Source organism: Poecilia formosa, unplaced genomic scaffold (assembly GCF_000485575.1).
Source record: "Poecilia formosa unplaced genomic scaffold, Poecilia_formosa-5.1.2 Scaffold540, whole genome shotgun sequence".
Taxonomy (NCBI): Eukaryota; Metazoa; Chordata; class Actinopteri; order Cyprinodontiformes; family Poeciliidae; genus Poecilia; species Poecilia formosa.
The window spans coordinates 235,864-263,257 of NW_006800479.1; the positions used below are offsets into that span (position 1 = coordinate 235,864).

The following is a 27,394-nucleotide window of genomic DNA, read 5'->3' on the forward strand; positions in this document are numbered from 1 at the left end:
AGTTATTAGGGCTGAGACGATTAATCGTGATTAATTGATTATTAAACAACTAATTTAGTAATCCATTAATTGTTAATTGGAGCATACAGACTCAAAAATTAAATTTCCTGAAAAATAATCTCACTCATAGAGGTAATTAATCCAAAACTGTACTAAAAAAAATACATATTTTGCATTTAAGATGGAAAGAATCCTTCTTTGTAAGTAGACATGTTTAACTCAAAGTCCCTTTAGTGGCATAGTCTTAGCTTCACCTGGTTCAAATTCTGTAAAAAATAAATAAGTGTAAAAATGAAGCATATTTTGCTATACAATTATTAAATAGTTAATCCAAAAATAATCACCAGATCAGCCCTACACTGTTTGGATAAACATATTTTTATCTGCAGATGCATCCTTAGTTAAATATAATCAGCAGTAACCTGAAGGAATACTGTGTTATTGGATTTTAGATAATAAAATGCTTATTTTCAAATTCATAAAAGGGACTGAAGTATTTTTTAAATACATTTTTTATAATATTGTATAAAAAAACATTAATGAATGACCATTTTTTTTGACCGATTAATCGATAGAACAATTAATTACTAAAATAAACANATCATTACGCCCAGATTTCAGCCTGATCAGAGCACACAAGGGCCTACTCAAAGTACTAATCTTAAACTTAAAGAGCCTGAAAGCCGAAAGCTGACTGAGCTTCATCTATTTTGTAAAGAACTGGACGTCCTGCAAAGGACTTGATGATGTAATTACAGGAAATGGAGGTTTCTAACCTGGAATGATGTGAAAAGATTCCAGGTTCGTCTGTGTTTTTTTCTACCTGTCGCTTCTTACATCCTGGATGCTGTTTGCTGCCAGTTTCGGGGCGTCTGTCTCGGTGCATTGTGGCTGGCTGTGAGGGGACGGGGAGGTGGGGGAGGTTATTGTCCCCCGGCCTCCAGGAGCTGCCACGCACGCCAGAGCCAACCGCAACACAAGAATGCTGCCGGGACAAAGGCCATAACTCCATTCTATAGCAACACAAGCGAGGCATTGTGTTCATACAGGCGTGCACACATGCATGCATTCGCCGTTTCTACAATAACACAAAAACTATACTGGCGCGAACTATGCCAGAGGAGAACGCTAGCATGCCAACACTCATTCATCAACCGGGTTCCCACAGCAGGCAACCCCCCGCTGGACATCTCCATCACAGGCTGAGAATGGCCAGTCAATCCTGGGACAATGGGCGAGCGAGCATGAGGGAGTGAGAGAGGAGGTCTGTGCTTGAATGTGTGTTTGCGGCGGCCTGTTGTGTCTGCGCCTCAAGGCCGGTTCCCACAAACACCTCCTTCGGTCTGATCCAAAGGTCTCCCCAGAACACAGAGGGACATTTCAGGTACTCTGCTCATGGAAGAACTCCTCTGTGTTTTTAAACTCCAGATTTAACGCTTTCAGTGAATAACTGCTGCTAGTTCTTTGAAGATTTTCTGTGTTGAATCCAGGAGTCACTGGATAAATGTCAGAAAATGATTAATGATGCCTTTAAGCAAAACAGAAAACAGTTCATTTTCTGTGAACCTTTTATTTAAAACCTTTTCTTTCTCATGTGAACAAAAACAGTTATTAGGGCTGAGACGATTAATCGTGATTAATTGATTATTAAACAACTAATTTAGTAATCCATTAATTGTTAATTGGAGCATACAGACTCAAAAATTAAATTTCCTGAAAAAAAATCTCACTCAGAGGTAATTAATCCAAAACTGTACTAAAAAAAATATATATTTTGCATTTAAGATGGAAAGAATCCTTCTTTGTAAGTAGACATGTTTAACTCAAAGTCCCTTTAGTGGCATAGTTTTAGCTTCAGCTGGTTCAAATTCTGTAAAAAATAAGTGTAAAAATGAAGCATATTTTGCTATACAATTATTAAATAGTTAATTCAAAAATAATCACCAGATCAGCCCTACACTGTTTGGATAAACATATTTTTATCTGCAGATGCATTCTTAGTTAAATATAATCAGCAGTAACCTGAAGGAATACTGTGTTATTGGATTTTAGATAATAAAATGCTTATTTTCAAATTCAGATAAGGGACTGAAGTATTTTTTAAATACATTTTTTATAATATTGTATAAAAAAACATTAATGAATGACCATTTTTTTTGACCGATTAATCGATAGAACAATTAATTACTAAAATAAACATGAGTTGCAGCCCAATAAATAATCTACACAGTTGGGAGCATTTTGTAGTGTATTTAATTGATTGAAGACAAATATTTAAACTACTGCTGTTTACTCATGAACTGATCTGGAGGTTCATATGAGAATGTATTAAAAATTATGTGGTAATAATAAAAACATTGTTTGGGGAAAAAAAAAACACCATTTATCGTTTTAGAAAGACCTTTAGTCTGTTATAAAAAAATCTAGAAAGGTGTATTTTTCAGAATATCTCAGAATTGGGCATTTGGATTTTCAAGGTGTAATTGTAGAGATTTCCTTTCCACATTTAAATGTTTTCAGCTGAATAATCTGTTACTGCTGAATGTTTTAGCTCAGTTCTTATAACCCATCCCAGATGTTGAGTATTTTCAGTAGAAGGTTTTTTCTTGCCATGATTGGTGAGGTCTATCCAGCTTGGCATTGTGGTAACTGTCCCAACCCAGTAAAACTTAAAGTCTTTATACTTCAAAAGTTATTAAGAAGTTTAGAACTTTTGGGGGTTTTTTTCTAAAAAAAAAAATTCAGACATTAACCTGAAAATTTTTGACTTTACAATGCAGAAATTTCCTAGTTTTTCTATAAAATCTGAGATTGATCTCAAAATAATTTTTTTTCCAGAAATTTACTCCATTTTGACCCGTAAAAATGTGTACTTATTCCATGAAGTGTAGCATGCTGCAGAAATATGTCTGTGCAACATGACTGATGGTGCGCAGGGGGACGTATGTTGTCTGCAGATACAGCAGGTTTGTTCTAATCTTTTCTTTCAGCATTCCTCTTCCCATTTGCACTCATTCACCCTCCACCCTGCTGTCTGGAAACGGCTTACAGAAACCTCCAGCGCTGCCACAAATCTTTAAACAGGTCAGCAAGTAGGAAATATGGCTACTAGAGGCTATCCGGCTGGTGAGGTGGACACAGGTGAATGACCTTTGACCCAGAGAGCCGCTCGACTCGCCAGGAATGTGTTCGCACCTTTCGGCCAAACGCGTCACGTCGCGAGCGGAAGACAAGCTCTCCGTCTAAACCCAAACAGAGTGCCGGTCGGGGGCTCGCTCTCTGTTATGGTTTACATTTTGCAGTGCGGTGCGACTGTGCAGGAGACTGATGGATGACTGGATCTGAAAAGATGTGTGTGTGAGAGAGAGAGAGAGAGAGGATGGGTTGATAAGGATATTTTAGTCTAATTTATGTGAAGTATTTCAAGGCCTGTGAGGGTTTTCGCTCTACACACAAACACAAGCTCCCCCTGACAAGAACAGCTTATTATAATCCGGATATGTTACGTCAGATTTTCTTCTGCATTTTAACTTTTGCCCCAAACTTCTTAGTACACTGCACAAACAAAAAATCCAAGTATTTTTTACTTAATTTCTAGAGCAAATATCTTTGTTCACTTGAAATAAGACAAAACTAACTTACAAGGAACTTTTCAGAAATATACAGCAGCTGTTTTAAATAAATAATTCCTTAGTAATGATGAAAAAGTACTAGTTTATTAGTACTAGTGGTTTATTTCACTTATAACATGGGGAAAAAGTTGTGTTAAAAATGAAATAATCTGCCAGTGAAACTAGTACTTTATAAAATTAACATTAAGGAATTATTTACATATAAAAGCTTCTATATCTTTCTGAAAAGTTTCTTGTAAGTTAGTTTTGTCTTATTTCAAATGTACTAAGATATTTGCACTAGAAACGAGACAAAAATACTTGTTAATATATTTTTTAGCAGTTTATTTCAGTTAGATATTCTAACTAGCATTTTGCAACTTCCAACAGTGGCACCCCCAAATGGGGGGCATGAGGTGGCCATGGCTCCCTCTTGAAATACGTTGGCCACCCTACAGAATCATGTTCAGGTCATAGAAAGGCATGAATAACCATCTTATTCAATCAAGACATAAACTTAAAACCCAATAAATGAATAAATACATTTCTAAAATTTAAAATATAAAAAATCTACTGACCTAATAGTAAAACAGTTGCTTTTAACAATAAAAATATGGAAACATTTTAACTGAAAGTTGTTTTTTAACTTATTTTTTCTTCTGTAAGTTTATGCTGCTGAAGTGTTTATTGAGGTGCTTTTTAATCTGCTGAAATACAAGAGTTAGACCAAACTTGTAATAGGCTGGATTTATCCTTTAATATAACCATAAACAAAAAACAAAGAGGTGAGCGACAATATTTATAGAGATATATACAAATAATACTGTACATGGGCATAAAGGAGGAAAGAATAAGAGCATTTTGAGTCCAAAAGGGCATATTAATATGAAATGAATCACATTATGCTGCGATGCAAACGTTAGTTGGTTTATAACCTAAAACGTCAGAGTTGGACTGAGCCTCACTCAGCCTCAGCCGGGGGGAAATACATTCAGGTCTCCATTTGCTCTGATTTCATCACAGACACACCTGGACTGGCGAGGATTTAACCACCTGTCGTGGTTTTTATGGCTTGCTCGGCGTCGCTCCACGATGTGGAGATGTACTACGTCCACTCCAGGCGCTGCTGCTGCTTCTTCTTCTCCTCCTCTTCTTCTTAGTGCATCCGCGTTGGCTTGGTCCATCTTAGGCTAAAGTGCTGCAGAGGAGGAAGAGCAGTTCTGCACTTCTGGTGAAATCCACTTGTACTCGAACATAATCACTCAAGAGGAAGTTTGCACAGGTGCAAGGGAGACATTTCTTAATAAAAATACCTCCAGCAGTGGTATTATGCTGTCGGTAGACAACAGCAGAGAGATTGAGGGATTCGTTCATCGCAGTTCAGTCCCTCAAAAGCTGCTCCAACAGCAAAAGCAGGAAACTAGAAACTCTCCGCTCCGTTTCCGTCTACCAGTTGCAGTCTTTCTTTAGCAGCGTGAGGACTTTGCGACCCAAACTGGCCTTCCACGGCTTAACGAAGCTCTTCATGTTGACCAGGAGCTGACCCTGCTTACGGTCCAAGTGACCCGCCACTAAGTACTCCACACCTGTTGGATAACACAGTTAAAAAAGTCTTTAAAAGTTTTAATTTTTTCAACCTCATGTGTAAACAGTATCTGCTCCTTAAACCCAATAATTGTTTGTACCGTTCTGCAGCAGAAACCATCAAGTGATGTGAAATGACTCCTTTATGTCATTGCAGGCGAATTTACCCACAATTCTTTGCAGAATTTTTTTAATTCAAACACACTGGAGGTTTTTTTTTAAAGCAATGAACAAACATCTCAATGGGAGTAAAGTCCAGACTTTGACTAGGTCATCATTCCTATACTTGAATTTCTTCTTTTTTTCTTAGATCGTGGTGTGATGCTTTCCTTTTTTAGATCTCTTTCAACCAAGTGTAGTTCGTAAAGCATTTTTAATAAACTAATGAAATCATTTTAAACAGCTTTTTGTATTTATTTAGAGTTGGGTAGAACTGTTGATCAGAGGGACGCCACATTCTTTCAATTGAAGAAGCTAAATCTAAAGTTTTCATTCCACTTTCCTGGCATATGTTCATTTTATCACAAAAAAAATCCCAATTAAGTGCATTGAATTGACAGTTTTAGTTTGTGAAAAACTAAATGAGTGCTTTTGCATCTTGCTGTAAACTGCGGATCTCGAGTCTGACCTGGGTTCAGGATGGGGCAGGTGCAGCCCCGCGTCGTCCAGGACTCGGGGTAAAGCGTGACCTGGCCTCTATGTATCTTCAGCTTGGTGTTGTGGCTGAGGACCTTTTGAACTTTGGCCTCCACCTCGGCGTGGGAGCCTTTATCGTGGGCCGACAGCACTTTCACCTTTAGCACTGAAGGTCAAGAAGGAGAAAACAGATGCTGAAAGCAAAATACAAACTCCAGAGTCAGGACTGTTCTGCTTTCTCAAACAAATATTTCAATCTTAACTTGAGTAAAGTAAGGGAATACATGGCTTTAAATGAAATATTTGAAGATATTACCACAACAGTTAGTAGAAACTAGTGTGAGTTTAAACACTAGATCATTTAATTTATGGGTCTTGACCAAGCAATTGAAAAATAAATCACTGCATTTCAAGTTTAGAAGTTAAAAAGCAAACTGGCATCATAAAAGGGAACTGTGAAGTAAATTGAAAACACAAGCAGCATAAAATAATGTCTGTAAAAACAAACAATTCAGTAAAACCCATAGTTTTACCACATCAGAGGGAATCTAATAAAAGTAGCTTCTACTTGCTGCAGCTGTTACAAAATGACAAAAGAATATTTTTTGAAGGCATAAATTGAAAATGTGTAATTTTAACTTAAACTGAAATTGTTAACACCTCTTGTGGCAAAAAAATAAACTAAGATAATTTAGTTTTTAAGCGATTTAAAGGCGCTCTTCCTATAATTCACCTCAGAAAATGAACATTTGAGACAAAAATGTAACTTCAATAGCTAATTCTGGCTGCATTCAGATAGGAAATATTGTTTCTTTAAATAACTCCCACCAGAACCCTTTAAATTAAAATATGTAATAGATACATTGGTTTTGTAAAACATAATAATAGTAGTGAATGGAAATGACTAAAAGTCACCATAAATTTTTTTTTTACATTAAACCGGGTCTGTAAAGTTAAAATACTGAAATTTACTGCATGTGCTAATCACTAATATATAAAGATGCAGGTGGAAAGTTGAGAGAGCTGATCTGTTATCAAATGTATTAAGACTGATTAACTTCTATGCTGATGAGTCTGCGATGTTTAGCACAGTGTGCTTTGAGATTCATTTAAACTTTAAAACTTGCATTCTTGCATTTGTTTGTCTGCTTTGTCAGACTTAAATACTGGCATATCTATTAAAGAAGGTATTCCTGCTCTCTTCTTTCACATTTATAGATAGATTGTAGATTGATTTCCAGTTACTTCCAGTTATATCTCAGACATTTTCTATCTTCTTTCAGGACAATAATCTCTGTATTCTTAACAAATAATCAAACAATCCAGGTATCTGAATTGTTCTGCCTCACCCTAAATGTCCTTATGTGAACATTTAAGCTGTTTTTGTGTGATTTGGTAATTCCAGACACCCAAACAAATGTATTTTTTACCAGTAAACCTAATTAGGGCTAAAACAATGAATCAATTATAGAAATAATCATCAACTAATTTAGTAATTGTTAACTGGAATATACAGACTTAAAAAAGGTAATTTGCAAAAAGAAAACAAATTCACTGCAATAATTAAGTCAAAACTGTACAAAATACATTTTGCATTTAAGATGAAACCACATTTGTAAATGTTTTTCTCAAAACTCCTTAACTTCTGTAATTTTATCTTCGAATTCACCAAAGAATGCTGTATTATTGAATTCTATGCAGTAAAATGTTTATTTTATTGAACTGAATGAATTTGTTTGCATCTTACCTAATATTAAGGCTTTTAACCAATTAATTGTCAGCTGCAGCGCTAACATTAATTTACATTCGCGTATTGAATAATTTAACTTGTGGCTGTGTTTGGACCCTGATGACGGGTCAGAGGTGGATGCTTGAGTTCTTACCATATGCATAGTTCATGGTGCAGAAGAGTTTACTGTTGGTCAGCGTTTGCTCTTTGCACTCGCACTTTTCTGCAGGGAACAGACACAGGCACTAATTTGTAACATAATCAAATAACTTGCATGCGTGGCGTGTTGCTGTGAGGTCTTGGACAGCGTATGTCCTGCCAGTGAGGAATGTGGCTGTAAATGCTGCAGCTTACAGGGAGTCACTGATGAGAAAAGGAGCATTTTTCATTCTCTCATCTATCTGAAAGCTTCTATGGAGTAAATGTTCATGTCTGATTCACTGGACTGTTGTGAAAGGATGAATCTCACCTGAGTAGTGGAGAGCAGAAAATAGTTCATGTGGGCTGAAGATCCTGACTGGTTCACTTGAGTTTCCATCCAGGCTGTATATTTCCAGATCGGAGCTGCAATAGGATATCACACATTTAAAAATGAATCTATACAGCCGGAAAATTTAGGTGGTAGCGCCCTGAAAATCTCCAAATGTAAAGTTCAAGTGAGAATGTTACTTCATGCCAGCTGGCGTTTGGTTAGATACAACTTTAAAAAACTAGAATTTGGTCAACAAGTTTGAATTTATGTCATAAAGTTTCTGCATGGGTTGAAGATATAATATGATATAAATATTTAGATAAATATCTGCCAGAACCACACACACTGTTAAATGTGTATTGTTTACTTTCATTCTATTACAGTAAAATTATGATCAAGTCAGTAAAACTGTATTAGAATAACAGTAAAATTGTAGTAGTTGCAGTAAGACTGTAACAAAATCTGAATATTTCACTACAACAATAGTAAAATTGTAATAGGATTACAATAAGACTAACAAAATCACAGTAAAATTGCTATAGTTACAGTAAAGCTGTAATAAAATTAAATTACATGAAGGTTACTGTAAAGAATACAGCTGTTATCCCTGCTGCCAGTATTTCACAGTAAATTATACGGACATTTTACAGTGTAGCCATCAACATGCTTCTGTTATAATTCTGGTTGGATATTTAACTGGGTTTTTTATTAGAACATTTTGTAGAATTTGTTTAAATTGTGTTTTTCCATTCACAGCATTTAAATTGAGCAATTCGTCTGCTCAGTCATGTTGGATTGTCTGAACATCAATTTAAAGCTTTATCACTGATTGGATTGTAGATCTGGGCTTTGACTAGACCATTCTAACACACGAATATGCTGATTTTCGTCTTTTTTTACTTACCCATACATGCAGTCCCCAGTAAACGGGTCGCAGTCTCCTGCACAGTCACATGGGCGACAGCCATACTCATGAAAGCCCCAGTATCCCACCATGCACCTGTCACACTGCGCTCCGCCGACGCCAGGTTTACAAATGCAGTTTCCGTTGGAAGGGTCGCACAGAGAGCCGTCGGTGACGTGAAAAGGCATGGAGCCCATTGGGTGGCAGCTGCATGCTGAAAAATTAGAAAAGTTTGATAAATTTTGATGAAAAGACTATGACAGAATCTAAATCTAGAGCAAAAATGGTTATAATGGTACAAAAATATGTTTATTTGCAACAACTTGGCGCTAAATACAAAGTCTGAAGGTCTTTTGACCGCATTATAATAATTTACGACCAGCAGTTAGACGTTTTATCATTCAACAGTTGCAATATTGTTTGCCTGGTGTGGTAGGAGACAAAGCTCTCTATCGTTTTCTTATCCAACAAGTGTTTGTAGTTCATTTTTTATGACATGATAACCATCACAAACACAAACTGCTTTCTTCGAACTGAAAAAAGCTTTCTGAGTGTCTGTCCAAAACCTAAATACCAGCCAACATTTGTCCAAGGGCAAAAACTCTACACAAACATTACAACTCTCCCTCTCTTTCCCTCGTGTCGCCTAATTGTGCGGTGATATGGTGTTCTTTAAACAAACTCCAAAAGCAATATTTTTACGTCAACATTGTGACGTCCACTCAGGTTTTTACTGGCAGTTTGAGAAAAGCTTCTGTGTGCTGGGATTTTGTGGGAGCATAGAGGATGCCAGGCCTGCTGCATAAACCTGTTCTTATCTGTAGCCTGGAGAAAGGGACATGAAGACGGGTTTCTGAGGCAGTTTCTCTCCGTAAAAGTTGATTGTCGTTGCCTCGGTAGGAACGGGTCTTCTGCTGTAAACCTAGAAGGCTTTTGTTGCACTAAAATTGGGGGAAATTTGTGTTTGGTTGTTGTAACCGTGTTACTTTTAAAGAGTAACTAAACTCCAGATAAGCTGTATAAATTGGTCCTTGGGGGTACTAACTTTATTTTACAGTGCAAGTTGGGACTTTTTCATTTAAACCTGCTCAATTCTGCAATGCTTGGTTAAAAAAAAAGTGTTAGTGCTTCCCTCTTTGGGTTGAAATGTGGCTACTGCAGCTAAATTTTCCTATTGGTCACAATACAGGGTTTCCCCTAATGTATTATAAGCCTGGCGGGCCACCAGGCTTCACTTGTGTCCCCACCAGGCTTAGCACTGCTTTATTTATTTAAGTTTCTTTAAAATGTTTGCATTTTTAAAACTTTATAGTTAATGTTCAGGTGTTATTCTTCCAATCTTTCAATCGCACATAATTACCAAGTGATATTTTCAAATTTCTTGACAACTTAAACATTTTTTAACTCAAAAACACGACGGGCCGCTGGATGAATGACTGCCAAGCGCCACAACCACCGAGTTTAGCAAGTTCTCTGGGAGAAACTTGCAATGGTAGAGCCTAGTTGATATCTGTCAAACCTTGAAATTAGCAGTAATCTGGTTTTTGATGGATCATAGAGATTTAATTGTCCAGTCCACATATGTTTCGCAGATCTTGAGAAAACTTTACCAAAGTATTGGGGCGCTGCAGTAATTTTTTGGTGATCTGTGTCATTTCTGTGTAACCAGAAATATGTCCAAATGCTCTAAAAGCAGAGGAGCTTGGTTTGGTCTTCGTTCCTCCAGAGATGCCCCATGTTTCTGTGGTGTTATGGAGAGAAGGTTATATATTTTGGGAATGTCAACATCTGAAATTGACTATATTACCTTGTTGGTCTTCAAGCCATGTTTCTGCGTACACTAATTGTGAAGCAACCTAGATGAGAGTCAGGCACTCTAATGGTTTTCCGAGTTGTGGATGACTTTATATCTCAAGTTAAGAAATTCAAGGATCTTAGGCTGTTGGTTACAAGAAGCAGAACGATGGAGGTAGAGCTGGATTGAGGGGTTACTGGTTCATCTGTAGGTTACAGTCTGTTTTTAACTGACCTTTTGAGGTCTTTCACTCCCCATCTGCTTCAAGGTTCAAGGTATTCCCATCCATTTGACCTCTGACATCAGCAACACATATGGATGATTTCTTTTTTTTTACCAAACCTGTGAGGTTTACAGAAATTTCTGAAACTCCAGCAACAACGCCACACTCAGTTGATGCCATCTGATTGGTTGTAGCTAATGAACCACAGCATCAGTGCCTTCTTTTGAACGATGTCACATTTGTCTTAAAATCAAACCGGACAGTCGTTCAGATCAACCATCCACCACTGCAAAGATAAGATAAACTTATCTTAAAACCGGGCTGACTACAGTATCCATAAAATCATAAAGATATCACCTCTGTATACCCAACAGGCACACAAGGTGACGTCTGTGTTGTGTTGTTGTGCACAGCCTGGTAATGTTTAACAGATCATGCCTTGGTTGGAGGCAAAGCCTCAACACGTGCGCTTCCTGATGGGACTGTGAATTAACGAAAACATGGAGATTGAGTGGATGTGTGTGTGTGTGTGTAGATAGACAATGGACACTTAATGAGCGTGACATGACTAGACACAGACGGTAATCTCCAGCTGTAACCCTACCTTCAGTTAATCTGTTTGGGTGTGCGTTTCTTTCCAGGGCCTCTCAGAGGTTGGTATGATAAAAATGTTCCTCAGAATAGAGGGAAATTCCTCTTTTTGTCAGTCGGATTGCACAATCTATATACCTTCATCTTAGGGGTGTTTTGAGGCATGCACACGCTGCTTTTTCCCCCGATCAATCAGGCACACAGGTGAGATGATGTAGCCAATATAATCAGTAAGATTCAGTTCTGACATGGTTACAGCTGCTGTAAAGAAGGTGGAGAATCTGCTTCTGTGACCTTTATCAGAGATACCAGGAAGACACATGATGGGAAACACCTTTAAGTTCATGTGCAGTCCATTAGTCATCACTGCCACTGGCCGACAGATCAGTGTTATGTGGCAGACAGGAGAGAGACATTCGATTTGTGAGGAGGATTTGAAACCTGAACTGTTTTGTGAAGTTCAACGTCCATTTTCTCCTTTGGTTAGAGGCACAAGGCCGTCGTCAACTTTTCCAGATATTTTGGACTCAGTCTTGTCCATGAGATTCATTTTTCTGATGTGCCAAATTAAAGATGGAGTAAAATTAAGTTTTGGCAACATTAGTTTCTGGATGTATCTTAATGGGAGCAAGATGGCGGGTCAGAAAGTGGAAGAAAAGCAAAAAGCAACGATAGAAAATATCAAATTATCTGTCGAAGTGGGGCAAATTTACTGGCTAATCCAAATCTAATCCCAAAATCTGTCAGATTATCCATCCATCCATCCATCATCCATCCAACATTTTATCCATCCATACATCCATCCATCCATCATCCATCCAACATTTCATCCATCATCCATCCAACATTCCATCATCCATCCATCCATCCATCCATCCATCCATCCATCCATCCATCCATCCATCCAACATTTCATCCATCCATCCATCCAACATTCCATCCATCCATCCATCCATCCATCCATCCATCCATCCATCCATCCATCCATCCATCCATCCATCCATCCATCTTTATTGTTTCTATTCTTTAAATGTGGATCTACATCTGAAACTGAGCCTGGGTTCTGCTGTAGAGCCGCTGTGCGTCTGCAGCACAGAGATATCATCTCTACAACGTGCACACTGGGACTTTTCCGGCATCTCTCCTCCGCTCGATAACATCATCTTCTTTGTTTAACGGTCTGCTGCTGTTGGATTGTTCTGAATTCAGTGAGATGTACGTTGACGAACACAAACACATACAGCAGGAATGAGCTCACTCGGTCAAATCTGACAGATAATCAGAGGGTGAATGTAGCCACCGCGCTGTTTATGGATGACTATCTCATGTTTACTTAAGTCGTCCTCATCAGCGGAGGGCAGCACCACCCCCTGCATCCCTGCAGGAGAAACGACCCTCACATTTTTACAGCCCCTGACAATGATTATCCCCGAGCTAACTGAGCTCTGAGTCACGTCTGAAAAATGGCAAAACAAGCCGACGTGGACAAGCGGGAGCCTTTTGTTGAAGCTTGAGTCAAGAAGGAGGAATGCCGCCATCTGATGATTAACTACGATGTTAACAGTGGATAAAGCGTGGGCCGTCTCACTCGCTCATTCAGAGTCAGGTACCAGCCGGGACTGAGCGCAGTCCGACAGGTCCCGGCTTGCGATGGCAGCCTTCCTTCAGCGTTCCTTCTCAGAATGAGCGCTGTGCCAGCGGAGGTTAATGTTTTGATTCACACCAGCAACATTTTGTCAGACAGGGTGTAATTAATCACTGGTTCATGTTGTGGCATTTTGGCAAAACTATTTGCTCTAATATATTTACAGGCAGAGGCAGAGTACGCAAAAATTATACTCAATTAAGAGCAGAACTGCCTTGACATATTTTTAGTAGAAATACTTGAGTAAAAAATATTTACTTGATCTAAACAATATTAACTTAATATTTAAAAGTTACATCATCAGACGGACCAAAATGTAAGCTTATGTGGAAATTTTGCTTTTTAAAGACCAGAGTCAAAATATTTTACGGCTCTGGAAAACATTAAGAGACAACTAAAATGTATCAGTTTCTCTGATTTTACTTATTTTTTATAGGTTTACGTTTGGGTAAAATGAACATTGTTCTTTTATTCTGTGAACTACTAACAACATGTCTCTGACATTACAAGCAAACATTTAATATTTATTTGCAGAGAATGAGAAATGGTCAAATTACATCAATCAGTCCTTCCAGTTTGTTGAGAATTATCATGGAAATTCACACAAAATCAACAAATCCCTGCACTTTTTTACCCTAATACATGATTGGGACTTTATTGAAGATTTTTCTCCAAAATTGTCAAAATCTTTCTTACTTGTACTAAACATCTGCCTCAGCCTTATTTGATATCAGAATCCAGTCCATGATCTGCATAAAATGTCCCTTTTATCGTCATAAATAAGTGCAAATATTTCCAAATTAGTACCACAAAAACTTTGATTTTTATTGCAAAAAAAAAAATCACAAAAAGTATCACAAAATCCTGGAGGGACTGAAAAGATGTTCGTTAATATTATTTAATTTTAAGAATTTATTGATATTTTAACAGTTTGTGATCAGGTTTTATCAATATATTCTGCAACAACCGGCCCTTTAAGAGCATTCATGATCTTGATTTGGCCCAAAACGAAAACAACCCCTGGTCTAAGGAATGGAAACTATCTTATGGTCTACAGAGACAAAAGTCAAACTTTTTCAAAACAACTGGAACAAATTCATCCTAGATAAAAATTTGCGGTGTTTATGAAGTTGTTATGCCAGCGTTTTGATAGTGACTCTTACGTTTGCATGAGTCTGGAGCTGCATGAGGCTGCTGTGGGTCTCTGAAGAAGCCAGCTTTGCATTTCTCACACTGACGCCCCTCTGTGTTGTGCAGACAGTCGCAGACGCCGCCGCTTCGCTGGCCGGAATCGCTCCACGCCGTCCAATCGAAACGGCAGCTCTGAGCGTGTCCGTTGCACTTGCACTCTGGAGGGGAAATAAAAGAATTCAACAATATTTATATTTGGCTTTGTTATGTAACAACTTCCTGGTCAAACATTAAGATTGTTCCTGCTTCCGCTAAGAGATTTTAGACTTTTGTAATGTGTTGTAAAACAGGATTTGAATAGCCAGAATAAAGCAGATTTTAATATTTTAAGTTGGAGCAACTTTACTTTAAGACATTCAGCCTTCTTATTGTCTGCTGAAAGTGCTGCTCTCTCTCGTTGCAGGCATGTCTCAACATGCTGTAGAAACCCCCCACAATTTTATCAATTAATTTTGGTCTAGTTTCTCATGCAAATATTTTATTTCACCTGAAAAAAGATAAAGTAACCCAAAAGTAACTTGTCAGCAAGATATAGGATGTTGTTTTAAATCAATTATTCTTTAATATTGATGAAAAGTGTCTTGTAAGTGAAACAATCTGCCAGTGGAACTAGTACTTTTTCATCGAACATTACATTTAAGTTAGTTTTGTCTTATTTCAAGTGAACTAAGGCATTTGCACTAGAAACCAGACCAAAAATACTTGCTAAGATTTTGTGTTTTTGCAGTGAAAGTTGCTTCTTCAGACTCTCTACTGACACTGAAAATATCTTTTAGTTTCTTCAAGAGCGTTGCTATCAGTAGTGCTAAATTACTGCGCATTCAGTGATTGGATTTCAGATATACAAACAGCTGGACACATTTTAAATGCCAATCAATCAACAGTCAATTATTCTGGTTTAAAATTAAATTCTTTGACATTTTGCAGACCAATAGCAATCAAACATCACAGTAGTTTTTAGTGAATTACACATGTTTGTCCAGCTTACTGCGACATTCGTGCGGCGCGCCTGTCAGTCCGTCGGCGGGCTGCCAGGGTCGGTCGTTGTAAAGAGGAGCGCAGCGCTCGCAGTGATCTCCTGCAGTGTTGTGTCTGCACACACACTTCCCATGAACCTGCAATAAAAAGTTGAATGCTAAATAATGACACAAAAAACTGAATTTCCATGTAAGTTTCCCTTCTTACAAATATTATCACAACTGAAAAAGTCCTGCAATGTTAAGATGAGAAGAAAGCAATTTTAAAGCTACTAACATAGAAAAATACAGTATATTTAAATAGACATGTAGTGGTGATTGAGATACATAAGACAGAATTAGTTTAGGATTTTTGGGGCAGAAGATGATCAGTTTCTCAAATGTGAAAACAATTTAAAGCACTTCTTAAAACAATTCAGTTTAAATCAGGCGCAGAAACGGAGGCTCTGCTGCTTATCTTCAAGACGATATTGGTCAGTTTGTAAATCAAAATAACATCAAACCACATGTTCGTTTGCACAGCAAAGGTTATGTTTCCAGGAGGAATGGGAAAGAAAAAACACAACTTCAATGCATCATCACTTGATCTCATATAGGGACATTGCAGATGGAAAATACATTTTTGCCAAAGAAAAACTCAGAAATTGAAAAAGTACTCTTTTTTTTCTAACTTCAAAGGCCGTCGTGTCATACTGTAAATGGATGAGCTGTCCTTATTTTCCAAATCCTGCCATTTTTTTCCTTCATCACAATCATCACATTTTCCCTCCATTAACATTTCTCTCCTAAAATTAGCGACAGACTGGTGATTATTTTTGCTTCAATGCTGGAAATAAAAACAGGCCGCTGCTCTGAAAGGCCTGTGTGTGCGTTTATAAGTGTGTGTGTATGAGAAGAGTAAAAGTATGCAGTGCAGAGAGCACAATAACAATCTCCTTGTCATTCCTTTGAGCTGGAATGCCATGCATGCTGGATAATGATGGGGGGAGAGGGGTCGAAGCGTCTGAGGAAGCTCTTTATTTGTTTGCGTTACACTGTGCAACTGTAATGTAGGACACACAATTATACAATGATTAGGTAGGCACTAATCAACGCGCACACAAGCCTGCCAAAGCTGCAGAACGCAGATCGAGTGTTGCGTCTGTTTCCCACGGCGACTGATGCGCGATACGCTGATCTGAGAGCAGCCTTAAACACACGCTATAGGAGCGGGTCGTAAACAACACGCCCTATGCATGAACCAGCACCATACACTCGCTTTTACACACATTTCACTCACACTGACAGGGGGGAGCGGTCGCACAAATGAGAGGGCCAGTCGAGCAAGAGGCCGGAGACCTGATGACACGTTTCACAAAAATGGAGAAGTGATGAACTGGTGGAGAGGGAGGCCAGAAAGAAGAGGAAGACGTGAAGGAGAAAAGGGCAGACAGCTGGTATTTAAGCCCATTTCACATTTCCCATCCTGTGATAAGGGATAGTTAACTCATGTACACACTGAAAGCTGCACACGCCCAGTTGTGTAAAGTCAACAGTACTTTGCAAACATGGAACTTTTCCTCATTTTCGCCTTTAAGTTCAACATCTAAAGGGGGTCTATTCTGCAAAATTAATTTTTTTCCCCTTGTTTTTATGCTTTCTTTTGAGCTTCTACTGCTTCTATAAACAGCTTAGGTTCTTAAAACATGAAATAATGTTTTTTTTTGGTGTCTGGAAAACAAGCCATTTCAAAAACCTCTGGAATATAACGTCACAAACCAGCAGGCCCAACCCGTCACCTAGCAACACCAGAGGAGATCAGCCGTTACCTAGCAACCCAAGCTGAGCTCCAGCATGCTTTGTCAGCTGGTTTCACCACTATATGTGCTGTACAATGGCTGCTGGAAAAGGCAAGTGTTTTGTTGTTGACTTAACATCCTGAAATCACTTGCTGCATTCTTGTTGGTTGTGCGGGAGGTTTCACTTCTGCTTTTCAAAGATGTACGGTTGTATAATTTCACATCTGTTTGCAGCCATTTTCACGTGTGAGTGTAAATGTTGAGTTTGGTGGGTGTGGCAAAGAAGGCGAAGCAGTACGTTTGAAGTTAAGTTTTTACAAAAGAAACACGGACAAACCCACAGATTACGATCAAATGAGTCAGATTTCACACGAAAAGTTTCAACTAAAAAAGTGTGAATATTACAACGTTGGAACGTTCAGAAACTGACATGAAAAGAAAGGCGCATGGATTCAGAAGCAGCTACTCTCAATTAGTGGACTAATTGCTGGTAATGCAACAGTAGCAGACCGTGGATGTCACAGAGTGTGTGTTGGCTTTGTGGCCAGCCATCAGACAGTGTAATCACCCTGAACCGCAAAACCCCTGTGGAGGGACAACAAACAAACGAGCTCTTTTCGTCTTCGTGTCTGAGCAGTAATGACTGCCGGGGAAACTTTCTCTGCTGATTACTGCACAGCAGCTCACACTTGGGGAAGACAAAACACTGCATTCCTAAGAATACTTTAGATGGACAAAAACAGGCACAGATGTGAGTAAAGTCAACATGAAAAGGCCAATTTCAAAGACTTCAAATTTATATTGAAAAAATTAAAAATGAATAAACACGCGACCCTATTTTGTCCTTCCTGGGGTTAGCTTTAATCTCTACTCACATCTCATGTCTGGTGCTGCTCTGCTTGTTTGGGTTTTGCCAGAACCAGCAGCTGTCTGCTAACATGGAGGCACAAAGCAAACTGCTGATAGGCAGGAAAAGGTATTTATATAACCTGTCCGTGTTTACCGACTGGACCTGGATGGCGCACGTTGCAAACGTAGTAAGGCAAGGAAAAGACTATTTAAAATTAAAAATATTAAATCGGGTAAGACACATTTCTGTGAAAAGGCAAATAATGAGTATTTCTATGACTGGAGTTATTTTGACAAGCAGAGCAGGGTTTTTGAGTCTTGTGGTTTAGAGGCCAGATTTTCTGCCCTCAAAGGAAGGAAATCCTTGTGAAAACCAAAGAGCTACTTGGAATTTCTTGGCATGGCAATAGTCAGATTTTCAGATTTAAAGGGTTGTGCCCAATAAATCAGATATCAGCAGCTTTAGTCTCAAAGGAAACACATGAATCGTCCTGTGTATTTATCATGTAAAATATCCCAAAAATGTTTTGCTCTATTTCCGATTCAGAGATGAAAACGTTTTAGTTGCTGCGTCTGGTATGTTGGGCTGTGGTGTCTTTGAGTAAATAACAGATTGACTAATTAATGATACAAGGAACTATGAACAATGTGCTTATTGCATTTAAATTTAAAACATCAGAAAAAGTTCAAATTTAGTTTTCATCAAAGTGCCAGTCAAACATTTTGGTTAATTAGGTTTAATTGTTGTTAGCGGTTAGTGTACTAGCATGTCAGCTAGCTTAACCAAAATAGCAAAGAGACATCCTTCAATATTTTGGGGAAACCTAAGAAGTTATCTGTTCTTATAATTCAAACTTATTGTATATACTCTGAGAAGCAGTAGATGCTCTTTAGCAGTCTGTGCTAAATGCTAACAATATCTCCAGATGCTAATTAACTGAAGCTGATGTGTTTACTTGCTTTTCAGGTCAGAACTATCTTATGGAAATGATTATCTAATTCAGTGTTTCCCAACCCTGGTCCTCAAGGCACACTGCCCTGCATGTTTTAGGTATTTCTTTCCTTCAGCCCAGCTGATTTCAGTCGATCACTGATTAACAGGCGTTTGTTGAACTGCAATCAGCTGAATCAGGCACATTAAAGCAAGGAAACCTCTAAAACATGTAGGACAGTGTGCCTTGAGGATCAGGGTTGGGAAACACTGCTCTAATTTAACAAGTGAAAAACTCAGTCTGATTGTGACTCTATAGCAGCTAAGCTAAGTTAGCATGAAGAGGCAATACATGCTCTTTAGCAGTCTAAGCTAAATGCTAACAATATCTACAGATGCTAATTTAACAAGTCAAAGTCGTAAACAGAGTCTGATTGTGACTCTAGCATCTAAAAACGACAAAACACACTTTTCTCTATAAATATGGAGAAATTTATCTCCATATTTATGTTTTTAAATATTAAAGCAGCATATTTGCTAACATATCTTGTGCAGTACTATCACTGCAGCTAATTTAATAAGATATAAACTAAAATAGCTAATTATTAAGTTACTTCTGCAACTATTACACACTGTTATAAGTTATTTTATTGGATTTTGAAGTTGGATATTCTGACTTCAGGTGAGGTTTTTGATAGTAAAATTTGAAGTATATATCAGAGTTAAAGTGGCCACAGATTATATTTCCTCCCACTTTTTCATTGTATTAAACACTATCAACTGTGACAAATGCAGCCCTGAAATCCAGCAATATAAAAGCAGATTACCTCTGCCGTCTCAGTGCTATTAACTGATGACTTTCGCATTCAGCTGAAATAACTGTTGTTTGCATTCTATAAAAGTAAAAACACGCGATTTGTATCACAAACGTTTATTTTGTTAGTGATCTGAAGAGAAATTTAAGCCTAACAGTCGACGCAGTGATATTGTTTATCTTGAGAAATACCACCACAGTTTTTCTCGTTTCAGAAAAACAAACTGGTTGTGTGTCTTAAATTTGTGTTTGTGGAGATTTATCGATAAGCTCTCCACCATGACACACTCAAGCCAAAACATTGCCGATTCACACTTTCATCAACAAACACAAACGTCCGTCTCCTGACTCTGCTATAAACAGATGTTTATCTGACCAAGACGGAAAGGTGACCCCTCCTCAAATGTTATAAACAAAACAGTCGACACAAAGAAACTAAACTGTTCTTAAGATGTCTGGTCCTAACATCTTGATTTCACCGAAACAAGAAAATCGTCTACAGGGTGTGATTACTGCCAGATAACGATGAAAGACTGGAAAAATGTGTCATTTTGTCTAAACAAAACAAGTTTACTAGCATTAGAGAGGTGATTACTAGTAGAAATAAAAAGTTTCACTAAATATTTTTCAGAGAAGAATTCAGGAAAAGAATGAGCTCACAAAATTTGATTATTCAGCCAGTTATGTCCGGTTATTACTGGACATACGGTTTTACCTAAAAGGCTTTTGGACGTAGTTATTAGTGCCTAAAAAATGTCCATCAGAAGCCGTAAACATAGTAAATTATAGGTCACAGCCATGCTTTGCATACAGTTCCTCTTTACTGATTTATTCTGTTTTTTCTTTGTCAGACATTCGTGTTTCAAAACAAGTTAAAATATCAGACAAAGATGATCTGAATAATTGTGTAAGGCAGTTTTTAAAATGAAGATTTGGTTATTTAAGTAAAAAAAACAATCCAAAACAACCTGGCTCTGTCTAAAGAGGCTTAAATGGTATGTTTAAACTCATGCTGTAGCATTTTAATTAAATTTAAATCCAATGTTTATTTAAAAAAAAAAAAAAGGGTCTGCAACATTTACAAACCTACATAAAAATTGTTTGTAGGCGCAAAATTGTAAATATTTACTAAAGGAAATTTATGTTCACTTTCAAAGAAATATTTTATTTTTCTTTAAGTTTTAAAGCAACAAAAGCACAAAAGTTAATGTTTCTGAAAAATAATGTAAATACAAATAAGCCATAGTTTCTAATGTAATATATAAATAGTAAATAATACTAATAGTTGCCAGTCTGATGTGAAAATTCAAGATAAAAAAAAACACCCTAGAAAAAGCTAAAATTTGCATTTGTTTATATCTATAAACTTTTTTAGCCAAATTGTCAAGAACCTGCAGTTTGGATCAAACTTCCCAGGCGTTTCTGCTCTTACCACGTGGTTGGTCCGGTCTCTGGTGGGCTGGTATTTGGGCGCAGGGACGCACTGCTCAGCGTGGCCGTTGCAGAAGCAGCTTCCTTTCACTATCAGGTCGTAGATGGCAAAGTGCTGAACAGGAAGAGGTTTTCTTGTAGAGGCGAGACCTTTGACCTGGCAGGGGCACGGCTGGTGCTTCAGCAGCCGGATCCGGATGTTGGTCACCCTCAGCTGCTGCTGGCCCTCCAACCCGAACGGATCCAGCGACTGCCACTTTGGGAGGGTTCGATAAATCACCTAGCAGTCAGAGAGAGACGTTTTGAGTTAATGATGTGGAATGCTACCCTGTTAAAAAAGAAAACCTGAAGAAACTTGACATGTCTGATGTAACTTTTGCTTCTATGTTTGAAATACCTGGGCATTCGTACGGCCCATTAGCATCTGAAAATAGCCAAACTGTCCAAACAAAACAGATTTTCATAGCAAATACCTCACACTTAATGGTGTAGTAACACTTGTCACTCACTCCATTTAGAATATAAAGTAAATATATGGAGCAACTGATGTTTGTTTTTAAACCATTCAATAGAAGAAATTGGTTGGAGGGTGTTTGAGTTTCACACACCGTCCAATTGTGCAATCGTTTAATTCCTCAAGTGGATAAACTGTTGAACTCCCAAAAATTACTGCCTGCAATTTACAAGGGCAAGATTCAAGTAAACGTTGCAATTTTTACTCCTGTTCTGACCAGCATTACCAAAATACAGCACATTTTCTCAAACAACTTATCAGAATTAGAAAACCGTTCTGAAAACAAAATAACAGTGAATGAAAGCACCTGCAGGTCTCATATTTTTACACATAAAACATAGTAGGGAGATGTTTGAGTTTAGCAATTGATTAAATCCTGAACCCATCAGACTTCTGAACTGCCAAGTTACTCAGTAAAAATCTCAACTTTTCTGATTTATTAAAAATCTATGGAGAATCCTGTTTGCTATAATTCACCGTAATGCTGGACAGTGATTAGAAACTGACTGTAAAGCTGTTTCAAGCTTCCGTAAACACCGCCGCCTATGAGCTCCAACCAGGTGTGTTACGCTCAAAATTAGCTCGACTCAAACAAGCAGAAGCCATGAATAAACGGGCAAAAGCAACTTTAGAAAACAACTTCAGTCGCTCAGTTCATCGCTCCGGATCCTCACTTCCAATGTCCATCCTGGCGCCTCCAATGATTAAGTGGCATAGGGTCAATTTTGGGAGGCCTTTCAGTGGTTGCATAAAACATAAACAAAGTGAATGGAAGCTAAAAGTGTAATTTTTGTACAGTCTGGTTGTTACTTGTAAAAGTTGAACTGAACTACAGTGACAGTACAGTCGCAATGTTCTTCCATTCCACTCAAATTTAAACTCTGTCAACAATTAGCTTATTACCAACATCATGTTTTTGGCACTAAAAGTAACTTCAAGCCAATTAGAGTGGATACATTTTTGAGTCTTTGGATAGTATAAGTTGGTAGAAGTTTTCCTGTGTTTTATTTTTTGTTTTACCAAATGTAGCTTCAGAAACCAGTAGATCAGGTTTTGTACATTTTCAAGACTTTTAGATCTGAAATACTTTTGTCTTTTGGAGATCTGTAACATCTACTTCATTCTCTTCTTTGAAGGGTTATGTCTGTTTATTCAGAGTAAAACACACCAGCTCATCTGCTCCTTTATTGGGAGCTGGTTTAGGATCATGATTTACACCCCAGCATCATTGGATGTAACCTCAGGTGACCTTGATGTTGCTGGGCATCCTTGCACAAGTGCATTCCCGTTCTGTCTCTGTCTGTTCCCTGAAAATCCTTTGAATTGACGATCCCTTTATGGCCTACCATCGCCATGGCTATTGCTGCCGCTGGCAACTAACACCACTGCTGTTGTTGTGGGGGAAATAGTTGGTGTCACTTCCAAACCCTGGCTGGAGAATAAAACAAGTTGATATCGTTTATATTTTGGGTAAGGTGTAGGAAACATCTTGGTGCTCCACCCTGATTGGCTGAAGGGAGGAGCGCTATTAACTTCCTCGTTATTGGATGAGGTCACAGGGGCACGGCTTTGTGATCCACGATTAAGAGAACACGACAAATAGGACGAGGGGGCGCCAGGTCCACAGGAGAGCACGAAGAGCCCGGCAGCACAAAGCCGGGGATGAAGATGCAGATCCACATAACTCAGGACTGGACAAAAGGCCAACGACAGCCCAGCAACGCCACGGCAACATGAGCACACCCGTACACCGCTGCTGGCATGCACTCAAACACGCACCGACAGATCACAGTCCCACTACGGCCCACTTTGAGCTTTTTATTTCTTTCTCTTTTCATTTAAATTTAGAGATACAACGTAAAAGTCTGCAAATACGCTGATGACGCCTGTGTTTTTCTGAGTGTCCCACTATGAAAAGGCTCAGTATGAGTTTCAGGTTTATAATGTAATCTTTTTGAGTCACATGGTGTCCCACCATCAGCCAGGCTGGGACAGTGCAGTGTCATGTTTTCTTGGTTCAAAGTCAACCTATAGAAGAACGACCCAAATGAAAGCTGAATGATGACAGCATGTAGAAATCATAGCAAAGTATCCAGCTTAAATGAGCTCATATCAGGATTTATATAGTGTTCGTTAGCTAATTTCAGGAATAGGAGGCCACATGAAATGTCTAAGAAGATGACCTAACAAACAGGCACCCAACCTAGGAATTTAAGGGTGTTTTTCTCCAAATAATCAAATAACATCACGAGGCTTAAACTGCACTAAAGTTACACAGGTGACAAAATATTTTTTCTGGATGACGCCATCTGTCCTACTTAAACTTCAGGCATATTTTCAGTTGATTTTCTTACAACCCCATGATATCTGGCCATTAAAAGTCAATTTAAACTGCTCCCTTTCGTTATTTGATAAATATTTTTTAGATTTATGTTGTTATGTTTGACTGCTTAAGAGGAGAGTCAGTTTCATTGTATTCTGTACAAATCAACAAAATTCTTAAAAGTATTTTTTGTATAAATCCAAAAAATTAAATGTAAAGTAACTTCTGTCACTGTCAGTCCTTCAGTACAAGAAGGTTTACTCTACATATTTAACATACTAAAAACCTGAAAGCCTCTAAAACTAATTTTTTTCTTTAATCTGATTTGATGAAATCTAAAGATTTCAACAAGAAACTGTAGGGATATTTAGGGGCTTTATTTCACAAACTGATAAAACATTTAAAGTTTTATCAAAGTTTGACAACTGCAGCTGCTTGTAAAGCCGATTTAAAAAGGAAGTTAGACATTCTGCTGACTAATTGTGTTGTTGGGAGTTGTTAAGCTGTGTGAACGGAGAAAGAATCTCGTTTACTGTAAATAGGGCTGAGGATTGTCCTCCAAGCAGAAAGCATGGCTTTTGAAGCCTGGGAAAAAATTAAATCAGGGCGAAAAGCAAGATCAAGTTCATTTATGCTCATTTTTAAACTAAGCTTTTCATGAATTCAGTTTGTATTTGATCCTTTTTCATGTTTCAAAACATTCACATTCATTAGTGGCAGAGGAAATCAACTATTACCGTCATTGTTGGAGGTTGAAAAGACCGAACGGATCGACTGTGTTCAAAGCACCTTTTGGAGATGAAAAGCCTTCCTCACCTGCCATTAAAAAATGCAACAGATTTCAGGCCTGAGGTTGTGAGTTCACTGCGGGACACTGAATATCTTTCTTCCTGTTTCAGTGTGCGAAGTAAAGTAAGCCCAGCTTTAACAGGCCTAATTCCATCAAAGCACTGTGCACTGTAATCTGGTAAACAGGCACAATGGGCATTGATGGAAGCAGAAAGACGGAGAGAGGGAAACTCTGGGAGGGAGGGGCGGCGGCGGCGTCTAGCCAATGGGACCGACATCCTTCAAAGAAACGGCACTTCCTTCCCAGCAGACAGATGGAGAGCGACTGTATGTGTTTATCTGAAAGGGCACGGAGGCCAGAGCGTGTGTTTGGAGCACAGAAAAGGGAAACACGTGTGTGTGTGTGTGTGTGTGTGTGTGTGTGTGTGTGTGTGTGTGTGTGTGTGTGTGTGTGTGTGTTTGTTTGTGATTCCTTGTGGGAAACATTTTTCTGACACATACTACGTCGTGGGGACCGAAGGGGAAATGCTGCTTTTGGGTCAGGGGTTAAGTTTAGGACTAAGGTGTGAATTGAGTTGTTAGGCTGCAGAAATGAATGGAGGTCAATGGAAAGTCCCCACAAAGATAGCCACGCCAGTGTGTGTGTGTGTGTGTGTGTGTGTGTGTGTGCGTTTGTTTGTAATACCTTGTGGGGACGATTTTCCTGACATATGCTACGTTGTGGGGACCAATCGCTCCTTGTGGGGACCTGAGCCTGGTCCCCACGAGGGGAAACCCTGTTTTTGGGTCAGGGGTCAGAGTTAGGGCTAAGGTATGAATTGAGTTTTGGTTAGGGTTAGGGTTAGGTATGTGATGGTTAGGGTTAGGAAAAGGGTAAAGGTAAGGTTTAGGCTGTAGAAATGAGTAGAAATGAATGGAAGTCAATGGAAAGTCCCCACAAAGATAGCAAAACAAACGTGTGTGTGTGTGTGTGTGTGTGTGTGTGTGTGTGTGTGTGTGTGCGCGCGCGCGCGCGTCAGAAGGAGGCAGAGTACCTAAAAATGGTGCGGAAGTAAGAGTAGAAGTACTTCAACATATTTAGCAGTCCAATTACTTAAGAGTAGAAAAAGTATTTGGTGAAAAGACCTAAATGAAGAGGGCCCCACCGTCTTCTTTAAATCAGACAAAATTGGTGTCAGATGTTTGTAATATTTTAAGGATGTTAAGAAATGTTTCCAGAGGTCATGAAAGGTCAAACAGCCCCCCGACCTTCTCCAAGTCAGACAAAATTGGCGTGTGAATTTGAAGGTCATTTTGATTTCATCAAAGTAGGGGGGCTGGTTGATCTTTTGACCCAACTTCACTCAGGTGGCGAAAAGTTTACTCAAATACTGGAGTAACTGATCAAATTATCAATCATTTAATATTTAAAAATTAGACCATCAGGTGGACCAAAATACAAAGAATTTTGGTATTTTACAGACGAAAATAACAGTAATGTCTGTAAATAACCAAACATAACAAAAAGAAAAAATCTCCAAATCAGTTTCTTTAAATAAAAAAACTTATTAAACTTTAATAAAAACTGCAAAGTGTGTCTGAATCTTTGGTAAAAAATAAATTTCTTCTTTGTTCAATGGGTAGAGAATCCAGAAATCTATTCAAATAAGAGTAGAAATACTTTATAATAAAGTTACTCAAGTAAAAGTAAAAAGTAGAACGTAGTAAAAATACTCCCAAAAGTATTTTCTATTTCAGAAAAGTTACTCAAGTAAATCTAACAAGTTACTTCTCCACTCGGTGGAGTTTTGGTCTCTCTTCCCTCAGGAGGTCAGACTGCGTAACAAACACTTGCATTTTACAGCTGACCTCATGAACGCGTGAATACTTTCCCTCCGTCTCTTCGCCATCACCTTTTCACCACTTCACAGGTGAACACGGAAAGCTTTCAGCACATGAGATGACACGCTTTTATGTTCGCCAGAGAAAGGAGAGAAGCAGAAAACCGAGAATGCCTGCTGCCTGCAATCGCTCCGAGCTACAACTCCCCATCCCTCCACACCTTCACCCTCCCTTTCTCCGACACCCGGCTCCAAACCTCCAGTCTCACTTATCTGATCCCAGCAGCTCACATGCAACCCTGAGAGCTTTGATGGCTGCTAAAAACAACACACAGAGCCTCGTTTTGACTCCTTATGCGGTCAAAAATGTCAGTTTTCAGTCATGTTGATGCAGGTGGAAGCTAATTATTACTGATAAAGCTTTTGTTTTGCAAAACCAGCATAACGCCATGGCTTATTATTGTGCTGATTATACATTTAGCCTTAAAGGTGTCTGACTATGCTTCCTTGAACATGTTAGGAAATGTTTATGAGCTATGCTAAAAATGTTTTGCACAAAATCATCCATGAGATGATGAGATTTTAGTCTGATCAGTTCTGCTTTAGGACCTCTTGCCAGTGTAAATCGAAATAAGCTGCTGCTGGCCATACGCCCAACTCAATGTTTACATTCATGCCTAAAAATTCCTACAAACAGATGCACAATTATACAAATGAAAAGCAAAAGTGGAGCCTCCTGCACAACCAACAAGAATGCAGCAAGTGATTTCTGGATAGTAAGTTAACA

At 38.5% G+C, this 27,394-nt stretch overlaps 1 protein-coding gene across 1 annotated transcript in view; it reads right to left on the reverse strand.

Annotated features, from left to right (window-relative positions):
• Nucleotides 1-4,349: 4,349 nt before the first annotated feature.
• The window catches only part of LOC103129379 (netrin-4), a 29,945-nt gene continuing 6,900 nt past the window's right edge, over nt 4,350-27,394 (reverse strand). The window contains exons 3-10 of the mRNA XM_007540443.2: nt 21,163-21,441; nt 15,370-15,496; nt 14,354-14,539; nt 8,937-9,150; nt 8,030-8,124; nt 7,715-7,783; nt 5,824-5,997; nt 4,350-5,197 (exon numbers count right to left, since the gene is read on the reverse strand). Of these exons, the coding sequence (XP_007540505.1) occupies nt 5,058-5,197; nt 5,824-5,997; nt 7,715-7,783; nt 8,030-8,124; nt 8,937-9,150; nt 14,354-14,539; nt 15,370-15,496; nt 21,163-21,441 (1,284 nt within the window). The 3' untranslated portion in view covers nt 4,350-5,057. The remainder of the gene's footprint in view (nt 5,198-5,823; nt 5,998-7,714; nt 7,784-8,029; nt 8,125-8,936; nt 9,151-14,353; nt 14,540-15,369; nt 15,497-21,162; nt 21,442-27,394) is intronic.